General features: G+C 37.4%; 1 protein-coding gene across 1 annotated transcript in view; it reads right to left on the minus strand.

The window, feature by feature from the left end:
* ncoa2 (nuclear receptor coactivator 2) overlaps nucleotides 1–14286 on the minus strand; it is a 91784-nt gene that overhangs the window by 26627 nt on the left and 50871 nt on the right. Inside the window, exons 2-6 of the mRNA XM_041242249.1 lie at nucleotides 12138–12245; nucleotides 11570–11742; nucleotides 5566–5669; nucleotides 2257–2434; nucleotides 999–1187 (exon numbers count right to left, since the gene is read on the minus strand). Of these exons, the coding sequence (XP_041098183.1) occupies nucleotides 999–1187; nucleotides 2257–2434; nucleotides 5566–5669; nucleotides 11570–11742; nucleotides 12138–12226 (733 nt within the window). The 5' untranslated portion in view covers nucleotides 12227–12245. The remainder of the gene's footprint in view (nucleotides 1–998; nucleotides 1188–2256; nucleotides 2435–5565; nucleotides 5670–11569; nucleotides 11743–12137; nucleotides 12246–14286) is intronic.

Raw genomic sequence — 14286 nt, forward strand, 5'->3', positions numbered from 1 at the left:
ATACTACACTGTTATAAGCAGGAGTTCTTGTTATGTTGCACTGGTCAGGTAATTATTTTGGAGTGGTCGATTAATCCTTTTTTTTTTTTTTTTTTAACAGAAAACCAGCACAACTAGCTTAAGAGGATTAGGCGACTTCAATGTCATCTTTTTGCCATCACTGCTTAAATCAATCCACCCTATAACTCTTCCTGTAACCCACCCTACACATCTTGTCATTTTGCTAATAAAAACATTCACTTCTTTATTTTCTCTTAGTGACTCAACTACATTTTAGCAGCTGCCACACGGTGATAAATATCTAGTTAGTGTTTTGATATTAGCTGGCTCCCTTCCTGAGAACACCTTCAGTGCTTTCTTTATATGTATTTCTGGCACGCGGCCATGAACGGCATCAAAGCTGAAAGGAAAAGCTGGGAGAGTATCTAGCAGGAAACGATCTGCAAACAGGCCAAATAAAAACTGTAAAACTGATTTACAGTGGTCCCACAGAACAGAAAAAAAGAAGAACACACATTATAATTAAACGGTTCTGCTTTTCAATGCACGGTTAAGGATTGTACAGTGATTGAAAGGAAGAGCTGCAGTTACAGTAAGAAATCCTGCATTTAGACTCCTGTCAAACAAGCGACGTAAAGTGCAGCTCTGTGGCAAGTCATTTTGGGTCACTTTCCTCTTCAGTCTCCCAGTGCTTACCGTGAGCCCTGAACCATGTGATTACTTAAAAAGGTGCTTGGACTCTGACACTTACAGTATGTCCAATTATACCTGTGGGTTACGTGCACAATGAAATATCTGGAAACAATAGAATAGTTGACTATTTGCCCTTTACAGGGAAATAATAATTCTATGCTTGTTTGCAGCAACATGCTTGAAACTTGGCTTTGCAAAATTGCCTTAAACTTACAGGAAACGGGTAAACTTCTAAGTCAGGTAAACAAATATTTAGGCTAGTGCCTTCATCCTGATATTGAATTTAATTTGGTCTGCAGTTTTACCTTCTCCCTCTTCTTTAATGGACTTTGGTTCGGAGACAGCAAAACACTGCATAGTTTCGTAGTTCTGATGCGCTTCCTGGCTGTCATGGCCCTCCTCGTCCGAGTCACTGGGAGGCTTGACCAGCATCCGACAGTTAAAAGTGTGGCTGTTCCTCCGCGGGTTCTCGTTTGGCCAGGGTACCCCATTCACTGAAAAAAAGTGGATGCAAATTCAGAGGGATTCAGAGACAGTCTCCAACAAGTAGAGAGTAACAAGGATGGCAAGGCACAATTATACAGAGACAAGATAACATTAGATCACCTCACTCACATTTAAGTATTTAAACCTGTGCAAAATGTTAATGCTGAAAAGTGTATTTTTCACATATAGTGACGAATTTTAAGTTTTTCAAATTAACAAAATAACATTAGAGAAATGTTCTCCTTTGACGATACAGGTGGGTGTGATCTCCTGCTAGTTAGATAACAAATAATCAATTTTACAACTATTTATCAGACTAAATGCATGCAAACACAAACAAATAACAAATGCATTAATAAATCATGATATACACTGTGAAGTCTTGCAACCTACAGGTGTGTAAAACAACACTTTTCAAACCCTCAGCAAACAAACCCCACGTGATAAAATGTATTGACTGCAACAATTTCCTTTTTTAAACGTGGCAGTGCAGTAACATTACGGAATTGTATTCAGAAGATGACAGCAGCGATGCACAGAACAGTATGAAAGGGAATTCACTGCATTCGTGCTGCAGAGTAATGGCTGTAGGTTTCACCCTGCCATAAAAACACCAGCACACAATAGCACTTTCAACTTGGGACTCTGCTGGGACTATCAAATAACTACACTGCACAATAAAGTAGTAAATAATTGTTACAGAAGAGCAAAATAAATAGTTAGAGAAAACAGAAGGGGGACAGAAAAGGTTCACAAAATACTAAATATGAAGGCCAACAGTGACACAGTGGAGAATCAATCAATCTATCTATCTATCTATCTATCTATCTATCTATCTATCTATCTATCTATCTATCTATCTATCTATATATATATATATATATATATATATATATATATATATATATATATATAATATATATATATATATATAGAGAGAGAGAGAGAGAGAGAGAGAGAGAGAGAGAGAGAGAGAGAGAGAGAGAGACACACACACACACAATAATAATAAACAAGTAGGTTAGGTAATTTTCTAGTGTATAATATAGTCTTGCAATGCTGTGCTGGAGCCCTTACCTAGAGATTTAGGCAGCAGGTTTTTGATGAACTCTGCATGATCCCCCACGTGCAGGACACTGTACACACTAGTGTTCATGAGCTCCTCCTGGTTGTACCTCAGGTACTGGGTCACATTTTCAGACACAAACACAATGTTTCCCTCTAGGTTCACTACAAAGAAGAACCCATCTAAGGCCTGCAAGATGGAAATAAAAATACATGAATAAATGATTTAATCTATCCATCCTTAAATCTATCCCAGTCCTCACTACTACTACATTATCTATATATCTATATAATATATATATATATATATATATATATATATATATATATATATATATATATATATATATATATATATATATATTAAAAACACATGGATGAAGGCTATATTTGCATTCGGAAAAGGCATAACACCACCGTAGCGACATCAAAATGGCACATTCGTCTCGATTCTAGCCTCTATTACACTTAACCTTTGACCCATACTTGACTCCTGTGGACCCTGAGACGACTTTCAAAATGTCTTGTTTTTAATCACTCAACACCCACAATTTTAGGCACTTTTAACAAATCTGTCTCTGTGAAGATTTACAATCATCATCCCCCAACAGGAGATACTCTTCAGCTCAGACAGCGACTGAGAACATTTTTAAAAAAGCATACCCACTGAAACACCTTTTCCTTAAAAAATACATTATTTTTTGCAGTTTGTTATCTACCCAGTTAAATTCACCATTCCTGATTACTTAAGATAAACTTAATTAACGTTACTATTATTCATTAAATTCACTTGCAATTTGAACCTTAACATAATATAATATATATATATATATATATATATATATATATATATATACACATATACACACACACACACACACACACACACACACACACACACACACACACACACACAGACATAAACTGTCGACATCTACTTCTTGTAACTTTTTTCCTCATCCACAAAACCAAAACTTACTACAAAAGATGGAATCTAAAATTGTCTGTTTTCAAGAAATTATAAATTTCCATAGGGGTATGTAAACTTTTAGATATATAAATTTTAAGTAATAAAATTAGGGGCTAGAAAGACATGAAAAACACACACAATAACTGAACTGTTCTTAACCATGTTGACCTTTATTTCATTTAGCCTCTCTTTAGCCTCTCTGTTTAACCTTGTGTGTCCCGGACTTCATAAAATAAAATAAATAAAACCATTAAAAAAAAAGCATTACAATGCTGCAATACCAAACAGAATGACACTTAAACAGCTGCTCTCTTTCAGGCTAATGGCAGATCAGACAGCTGCATCTGTAAATTCCAGATAGTTTAAAAAGCACTGCTCTGTGTGACAGGCCATGGGCACATGCACCAGATGATTGTGCAAACTAGGGCAATATAATTGAATGAATATGGCCATTACATAGAAGCTGGTGTCAGTTACCTCATCAAATTACATAATTCCCTGTGGAAATTCCATGCAGTTGTGGCCAATCCAATTAAAAAAAAACAACCTCCCACAATGAATTGATTGTATAACTTGTTAAAGTGATAGTGTTTAAGGAGACTGCTAACACACATCTTATGCTCCTTTCACAACTGACATGTCCTACTCCATTTGAGCAGGAATCCTCTTTACAGGACGTCTCAACCTTTCAGAAACACCTCTGCAAGTCATGCTGGAAGTGGAGCTTAACACTACTGTGTTAGTGTAAAAAAACATTTGCAAATATCTTTTAACGGTCTTACTCGGTACACATTTTGTTGCACCCCCCTGCCCCACCCCGCTCCGCTGACACACACATTAAAACACTCTAACTTTATATTTTAACAGGTGTTTGTTTTACAGATTTAATGTAAAATCACATAGTTTTTCCTAGATTTAATCACAAGTAGTCTAGATTTAGCTAAATATATAAATGTTAAACACATTCATACAAGTTTTGAAAATTGTACTTCTAGATATAATTTATACATGTTGAAAACTTGTATCGTAAATTCAACAATTAAAATCAGTCTATAAATGCCCCCCCATACTGATTCGCCCTACACTCTGTGACCCACTGGTTTAGATTACTGGAAGATTAGTACAGAGTTCAAAAGTGGTAGCATTTAAATCCACCACTATTTGGATTAGCCTTCCACAGTTTAAATAAGTGTTCAATATAAAATATCTTTCACCACAAAAGATCCCTGGCTTAAAAACAAACCACTGAAATTTAGACAGGACCTACAGTATGAAGACAACAAGGATAGCCTGTAATATGGTTTCTTCGTAGGATGATGTACTGCACACACCTATACTCTGCCTGGAGTTCATCAGACGAGGTAAGAAACAAGCTCAAGTTAACAATTAGAATCGCTACACAGTACCTGTGAGATCCAAAGCTAGTGTGTTGGGCACTAAAACACTAAGCTTGTCATGGTTTGCAGAGGGTGTTGTAAAACAGCGAAAACATTTTGACAAGGCGGCAGTGTTCAGCATCCATTCATTCTACAACCATGCAGAGTAACCTACCTGACTGTTTATGACCACTGGGAGCAAAGAGCAATCACTGTGTTTATTTGGCTGCCGTTTGTCACTTAACGCTTTTTAAAATTATCCTGATTTGTAAATTTTTGAAAATTATCCTTTGCATGAAGGGACTGCACTATATTTAGAAGTTGTTGTTTGTCAGTATAGTGACGTTGCCCACGCAGCCTAAAAAATCCACTGACAGAACAGATTAGATACTAAACAGGAGAAAACTGCAAACAGTATTACAAACAGGATTATAATGTTTATTGGGTTACAGTGATAACTTTGGACATGTTCTGTTTTAACCAATGCTTAGCATCATTCCAACCACCAATTATAATACTTTCAGTTTTACCGCAATTTCCAAAAAAAAAAAAAAAAGGAGAGAAAAAAAAAAAGATGATTCCGATTTGCAAATTTGTCAGCTTTCATTATTTACCCTTTAAAGTCAAGAATCGTTCGGTTATGCTTCAGAAAGTAATGTATGCTAGCTTGTCGAAAATGCCTGACAAAGAAAACTGGACTACTAATAAAACATCACCCACACAGTTGGGGTCAATGCAGGACATCAGCTCATGTAGGTCACATCTAAGTAAAAGACAGAAAGCCCTTCAAGAACACCCTTCTAATTTATTGATGCATTCCCTTCAGATGTGGACAGATGCTGCTAATGTTCTGCTCTAAAGCCCTAGATTTACACTCAAAACATTATGAGGTCTATTAAAGACCACTACAGAGGCTGCTAACTGGAAAAATAATAATGAAAACAACAGTCGTGAATCCCAAAAGCATGCTCTCACCTCAAGCATCATTGGTCCAAGGGCATCTTTGTCAATAACACTTTGGCCTGTCGACGACACATCAGCCTTTTGCACCTCCTCTTCATTGGCTGCGGCAGCTTTTTCTACAACACAACAGGAATTGGGATATCACATATAGGAATGGACTGAGTTTGTGTGTCGAGTAGAACGTACCGTGGATGTTTTTATTTGGAGGAAAAAAAGAAAGCAATAAAACTGGGTACAACTGGGTATACCTGACTGGGTGGGTGAATATGTCTGAAGAATTCTGGGTAAATAATTGGCAGCAATATGGAAATCTACTGCAGGTTAGATACAGTTATACACTTTTAATCCAAGAAAAACAAACATGGGTTGTACCCGGTTTAACCCAGGTCCCAGAGACCCACCTCAGGGTGTGGGTCGACAAGCTTTGACCCAGCTTGAGCAAGACGAAATAACAAACAGCCACATCTGCGTGAAGGTTTCACTTCCACAAGGAATGTTTTTGTTTATTCCGTCTAGCCATATTTGTGTTGCTTGAGCCAGACAGAAGCAGGGATGAATATTTGCCCTAATCAACATCTGGGCTAATAGTTCAGTCCAGAAAAAACTTGGATGGAACCGTCCGCAACAAGCTGCTTCCAGGACACTGATACGCACATTGTTTACTTTCATCTGTCACCCTGGTCAACCCTGTTTTATCAAAAGCTGTGTAAAATCGCGTAGCCAACCTGGAAGACACCGGGTCCTGACTCAGGTAGAGAATGCCAGTGTGGAAGGGGCTTTAGTATAAATCTTGTGAAGTTGTTTTAAACATGAATGGCAAAGACATTACATTTCACTAATGCTCATGGTTGTGTGCATTTCCCTATACATAGTTTTTAATTACAACATACAACTTTGTATTGGACTGGAATAAACTCAGTATTTTCACCTTCTTGAGATGGCCACATTTATACTTCATACATTACTGATGTTTCACAAAAGAAACAACTTTACAAGGCGAACAGTAGTGTTTGACCCCAATTTATTTTAAAGACTTGAAGATTCTATTCTGAAAGTCTATAATGGGTGCCAAATTAGATTCCTTAGTGTAGTTTCTGTGAAGCAGAGAGCTTTCCAATTATTAATGTGAGAATCCCACAGTGCATTTAGGATAAAGAAAGGGTTTCAGCCCAGTCCCTCTGCAATGATACAATACAGATTACTCTTACATAACATTCTTCATGCCAAGGCATACCAGAGCGCTGCACAATGAAATTGCAAAACGCCAAGGAGCTTTATATTATATTCCAACCAACTACAAAATGTCATCTAAATGCTTAAATTATATTTTTAGTGTAGAACTTGTGTTAACATTTCATGCATCAATTTACATGTTTTTTTTTTAAATTATTATTTGTTTATTTAGCAGATGCCTTTATCCAAGGCGACTTACAGAGACTAGGGTGTGTGAACTATGCATCAGCTGCAGCGTCACTTACAGCAGCGTCTCACCCGAAAGACAGAGCACAAGGAGGTTAAGTGACTTGCTCACGTTGACACAGCGAGTCAGTGGCTGAGCTGAGATCTGAACCAGGGACCTCCTGGTAACAAGCCCTTTTCTTTAACCACTGGACCACACAGCCTCCTACATGTGGATAAACAGGGGTCCAGCCAGGCAGTTTTAGCATATGGACACCCATCATCTTGACTGATACAATCACATTCTTTACCTCTGAACCCATTGCTTGGCTTCATTATCAGTAGGATTTTACAGCTACTTTACTTTGTTTACATTTGTTTTGTTTTTATTTTGCACACAAGCTAATATTAGCCTGAGAAAAATACAAAAAAAATTGTAAAACCCCAAACCCAGAATACATGCAATTCAAATTGTGCAACTTGTTGTATTAACCTACTATTACTTTAATGCTGACTTTTGTATTTTTAACTTGGTTATAATACAAAACATGGCGTGACCTTATTACACACGCAAGATGCCGGGTAACGCTGTGAAGCATACAGTGTCTTGGATGGGTTCTGGGAGATAGTCAACCACAGAAAGCCAATTATACATCTGCATGCAACTAAAATTAGAAAACCTGCCATATGGCTGAGCTAGGATTGCAGCATATTCCCAACTCCTCAGAGAACAGTCTACAGAGAAAAAGCTGTACCTTCCTGTGCTCTCCATGTGTTTATGTTTTTTAACAATAATGTTCAATATATTGCTGGGCTGATGAAATCTCCTGCAGTGCATAGTAAAACAGCACAGCTTCCCCACAAGTTTCACATTAGGGGGGGGGGGGGGGGGGGGGGGGAACGGGGGGGGGGTGGGGGGGGGGGGGGGGGGGGGGGGGGGGACATTCTGGGTACTCGGGGGGGGGGGGGGGGGGGGGGGGGGGGGACATTGCTGGGCTGCTAAATGTACTGTGTGCTGCTCTCTCACTCTGTTTTTGTTTATCTTTCTGTGACGGTAATAGGTTTTGCTCAAGTGCTGATTGAGTCTCACACAGCCAATCCCAGCTCAGCCCTGCCTGGTTGCTTTGGTTCCAGCTTAGTGCAAGGAAATGTTGAAGGGCTGTTTTCCTTTCACCTCTCCTCTGCTAATCTTTAATGGATTGAATGTTCTTGGTCACTGATGACTAAGCATAAAACACATATTTAGCTATTTTTATTTGTAACTATTGAAATGAATTACACGGCTAATGCTATATTGCAGAGAGCAAGCATACAAAAAAACATAATATTTGCACCATTTATTTTTGCATTAACTGATTTTAAACCCAACTTGGTGCCCTTTTTCACTGTGTAGTTTAACTTAATTCTAAAGTTCCTGTCCCAGAAGTAATATCAACACACCCCTTAAAAAGGAGTGCTTCCCAATTAATTTTCTATTCTAGCAAAATATCACTGCCACACCTTTTCTTGTGTTAAAAACCTCTTTTGATTCTTTAATTTGGGATATTCTGGTATTTCAATTATAACACTATAGATGAAAGGTTGCTACTGCTTCCTAGTACCTAACCCGTGCAGTGCAGGTTTTATAGTTCAAAAACTCCAATGGTCTAACTGCAATCAGACCATGTGTTGCTGTACAGGTACCAGGATGTAGCAATTTATAGCATGCATTTGAAATATTTGCATATCCCAAATTGATGTACAAATGTATACAGGAAGAACAAAAAGGTCGGCCAGGGTGTCCTCGGCTCACCACGCACCACTGACCCCTGTAGTCTGGCAGGGCGCCTGCGGGTTTGCCTGTTAGCTGCCCGAGAACTGCGTTGTCCTCCTGGGCGGCTGCATGGTGAATCCGCAGGGTGTAAAGAAGCGGTCGGCTGACGGCACACGCTTCGGAGGACAGCATGTGCTCGCCTTCGCCGCTCCCGAGTCAGCGCAGGGGTGGCAGCGGTGAGCTTGAGCCTAAATAATAACTGGGCGTTTCAAATTGGGAGAAAATAACAAAAAAAAATAATAATTGCCAACGACTAAATAAAAAAAAAAAAAAAAAAATGTGGAGCAGTGAAAAACAGAAGCATTCTTCACTCGCTGTGTGGAACTTGCCCTGGGTCTAATAATAGATTTGCAAGGGCAGTGGTCTGCATGTAGTTAATAAGCCAATACTCTCTTATGGGAAGATAAAGTACATACCCTTCTTTCAAATTTTAAAGGAAACAGACAGGGCTCAGGATTCAAACATGAGTCGCATTCTCTGACCAATGTTCCACTGGCCATTTTTATTTATTTATTTATTTATTTTTTTCATATTTCTAGAGAAGTGCAGATGTTAAACTCTGAACTACCTACTGTACTGCAGGTCTTCATATCTATCATTATTCAAAAGCTCCCACAAGCCTCACATCACCCCTTTGACTCTTGCCTACAGCTCTACATTAGGGAACAAAGTAATGCACTGTGATTTTTTGACAGCACCAACATGAATGGAAAAGCTGGATGTACAGAAATTCCTAGTTTATCCTATTGAGGAAACCTAGTTGTTGTTTTTTTAAACAGTACTATAGACTTTTTTTTTTTTTTTTTTTTTTTTTTTTCAATAAATGGGGAGTCACCACTACAACGTTTCCCAAAAACCTCTTGCAGAACTGCAGTACTGTTTGGTCTGCAAGGGGTGACTAGGAATTAAGGCTACCATGTGTTTTTTTTTGTAAAACAGGCTGTAAATTGAATGCTAAGACTTAAAACCAAGGTATTGACCTTCCCCCAAAAACAAACAAACAAACAAACAAACAAACAAACAAACAAACATTACCCAAAATTGGGAATTAAACAGCATTTCATGTAGCAGTAAGTGGTACACAATACACTCCTCCAAACAAAAACTTGAAATGTAATTTACACAAGTGATTCTGTGGTGGAGTACAGAGCATCACTGAACACCATGTGGCTAATTTGCATGTAACACAATCTGAAGCTCACTCACTGTAGCTTTTACTTTCATCAGCTCTTCCACAGTTCCAAATACAAATTAAAAAAATAAAAAATACCGCGCTTGCATTATTCTTTTAAACTGAATTTTTTAAAATACATTTTTACAAAAAATGTTTTTGAAAATTACAAGCAGGACTATTAATGAGATAAACAGAAGTCAATTTCCGAATGCCTTTATCCATGTATTTATATTTGTTATGGTTATTTGTACTCACACTGATTTGTTAAGGACCTTGCTACATTGGGCGTTAAAAAAAGAAAGACAAACACAACACTAGCACAGCATACACATTGTTCATCACTCCCTAAAAATGATTTGAACAGTAGCAACATCTGCCTTCAAAATACAGCCCTCTGATAGAGTAACTGTGGTGGCTGATCGATAACCTTAAAGAATATTTAATAGATTCAGAGTATTCCGTTTACTGCATTTACAGCACTATTATGCCACACAGCATGCAGTAGTGTAACCCGACAGCCATATAGCAAGCAGTCTGTGAAAGCAGGCAACATGTAGAATGTCTGAGCAACCTATACATATTTAATGAATGCCCCCAGGACACATGGCCTGCTTTTACAGCCCATACTTGAGTGTATTTATATGCCAGAAAGAAGCAATTTTAAAAATCACAATTAAAACATTGCCTCACATGTCTTCCGCCTACAGAATGTCAGGCTCACTACAACGAAGAGAAGCTTTTCATGCAACACTGCATATCACTGGATATGCCTCATAAAAGAATATCTCTAAATGGCAGATCTGTTTTTTACAGGGCAGGAGACCAAGACAGAACTTTTTTAGATTTTTTTTTTTTTTTACTGCAAGACTTCTGTATGTATAAATAAGGATATGCTCTTCTGTGATTTCATTCTAGGGTTGCCTTGGAAACGTCAACATAATTAGTTGGGGTTTAAATTGTTTTTTATTGTATGTCCTGTGTTTGGTACAAACTGTACTGCTGTCTGCACATGATCTATACCAGTCCACTATGACACTATGTGCATTATTTGAAACATTAACATTGGTTCCTTTAGTAGTTGAATCTGTTTTTCTGTCCTCATGCTTTGTATGTCAATGTCATTCTACCCAACAGCAAGAGCTCTGTAAATTGTGCATCACGGTGCTCATCACTACATTACATAACCCACATCCAGTGAATCATAAACAACTTGCATCATCATTATGACTCATCAGCACGCCTCTGCCTAAATGCAACAGATCTTTAAATACTGTACCAGGGAGAAAAAATATATTGCCCGATTTAATAAATACATGCTTGTCACAACTTCTATATATATTTCCTATGGCATAGCAAGAAAGAACAACTACTTTCAGAGATAAACATGCAAGCATCCACACACATGCACAAACACATTTCAACTAACTGTTCCACTTAAGGCCAAAGAAAAACACCCACAATTCAATTACACAGAAAAACAAACTGCAAAAAGACAGCAACAAAAATAGCAACACGCACACACTTGTCTGTGGGATACCTTGTATTGGACTAATTTTGGTTTTGAGACAGATAGATAGACAGACAGGTGTGACCCTTCCAACACATGCATTGTTCTGGTCCTTGTTTCTTACCTTGTTCTTTTATCTGCCGAATCTGTTTCACAGTTTCTTTCAAGATTGCACATTTGTCAGGCTTAACATTGAAGTTATCGATATCGTTGAAGTTTGCAAAGATCAGCTCAGCAAGTTCCTCGATGTATTTATTTTCATGCTCGCGATTGCGTTTTTCAGTGCTTCGTTTAGGGCTGTAAAGGAGGAAAATAAAACGTTTCGCATTACAAAACACTACTGGAAAGGAACATTTTTACATGTAAATACCATCATCTTGTTCAAAATGGTAAAAAAAAGGAATACACACACACACACACATTCCTTTTTGGTACTGGTTTGGAAAACCTCTAATAAATCTCACGTGCTAAAGGAGGTGGCGGTGCAGTTTGTTTTTAAAATGACTCTACATGTCTGGAGAGCCACGACAGAAATTCAGAGTGTGATACAAAGGTTAGTTATAAACTCATTTTTAACACACACTTTCAGGACCATATTGGGCCCCTTCTTTGATGTTAAATTATTCACCCAAGATCACCCTCGACTCTAACCAAGGCTATTTTGCCTACTTTGCTTCAGAGCAGTCCCATACCTGGGTCCCAGCTGGTCAGACGGACATTCTTTGCGCTTCTTGGACTCTGCCCTTGCAGGGTCAGAGGTATTTTCACCTACACCACTCATCCTCAACGCATATCAGCAACTGCAAGAAACACAAAAACAAGACATGTTTTGAGATTTACAATGCAGAAATTTGAAACTTCACAGCCGACAGTTGATTACAGTAAAAGCAGTGCGTTCACCAGGGCTCTGGTTCAAGAAAAGCTCATTAAAACGCAAAACTTGGGTGTCAAGCTTCAAGTTTAATACAGACTTCACAAGTTGAGTGAGACAGATGAAAGTAATGTTACACCTACAAGTCTCTTGTTCGACAAATTAAATGAGAACATGCCAATAGTCAGTGTTACAATTGGCAGAATCCAGGTGAGCTCAGGGACAATGGCTTCAACTTCCTATTTGTTTTTGTTTCATTATTTTTCTCTTCCCTAATTATCAAATTATCCAGTCGGTCTCCCAGATGAACATGGGAACACATACAACACATTCCCAATGGTACGGAGCAGATTACATTTAAAAAGAAAACAGCAATGATTGCTATGTTGCTGGGTTCACCTAATGCATTAAATGAACAATAATCAATTGATGCAACGGAAATGGACTTACTAATTGACACTCTACATTAGGGGACTATCTGTGGGCATGTGGATACATGTGAAAAATCTGTTACTGTAAAGCGTTATTAGCATTAACATTGCCATTTCCCTGAGTGCAAGTTTTTTACTTAGAAATATATAAAATACGTATTGATTTGTCACTTTTATGTGTTATTTTTATACACTTTGATTAGATTAGTGCATGTTTTTTTTATATATTGTTCTGATCACTAAACATTGATTGTTAAATAGTGAAAGATCATCGTCAGAGAAGAGGGAGTCAGAGGAACATTACTGAATTACACGTGCTCATTAACTCAATAATATATATATATATATATATATATATATATATATATATCTATATATAGATACTATATATTATATATATAATGTATGACACACACCCTTTATATATTAATTAATAAAATTCATTTCAAGTTAACTGTGCTCATACTACAGACTGCTTTTGAAGTATATGATCAGTAATTCTACACAAAAACAGCAGACCAGAATAACATACTGGAACCAGTAAAAGTTATCCTGATCTGTGAAGGTACTTCGAGCTGAAAGGGTTAAATACAATACCTATCTGACAAAGAGTTTTTGCAAGCAAACAAACAAACAAAAAAAAAAAGCCAGACATGGGTACCCAATTAAGCTTTTGAAGTCGAAAGGACGTGTGTGGTAAGGTTACACAATAACAAAGATAAATATACATACTAATAGATAATTATATATATATATATATATATATATATATATATATATATATATATATATATATATTATATATATATATATATATATATATGTGTGTGTGTGTGTGTGTATGTACATAAGCAATAAGACCTAACACAGAGGGCATCATCCGGCATGACAACCAAATGGGGGGTCTTTACACTTCAATGTTGCATCAGAATTCATTTTCATTTATTTTAACTGAACTTATTTTTATGGATCCTTCCACATAAGCACTCTAAGATGACCATTCTACAAAATAGTCCTCCATTATAACAACTTTGCCTATGCGCTTCTCTATGAGTGTACAAAACAGCATTAAAACTTTGTTTCCGTTAGGTTTCCCAGATTTAATTTTTTCTCAATGGCCTGCAAGTATACCAGATATTTGTATCTCTCACATTAGTTGGATCTAGTCCAGTTCGTGGATAACTATAGAAAGCTGGCCGATTCTTTGGATATTTCATTAAATATTTCTTCAGGGACTTAATGGGGCAGTTTGGATCATCAGGGCACTTGTACATTTAACGATCATATTTTGACATGCTGTAAATAAAACATGAACCTTTTAAATGACTCCTACATGTTTTATTGCAGTAAGGACTTGGTGCTCTGGGACAGCTGTCAATCACTGCCTTCCACTTTTGACAGGCGGTTCAGTGAGAGATGTTTTCATATTGTACAATCAAGTGAGTGATTTGCCATTTTAACAAAACAATACAAAACTCAAAAAGTTAGTTCAGCATGCATAGAAAATCCAAGACTGACTTGAATTGAATAATGAGCTGA

This window comes from Polyodon spathula, chromosome 3, assembly GCF_017654505.1.
Source record: "Polyodon spathula isolate WHYD16114869_AA chromosome 3, ASM1765450v1, whole genome shotgun sequence".
NCBI classification, from domain to species: domain Eukaryota; kingdom Metazoa; phylum Chordata; class Actinopteri; order Acipenseriformes; family Polyodontidae; genus Polyodon; species Polyodon spathula.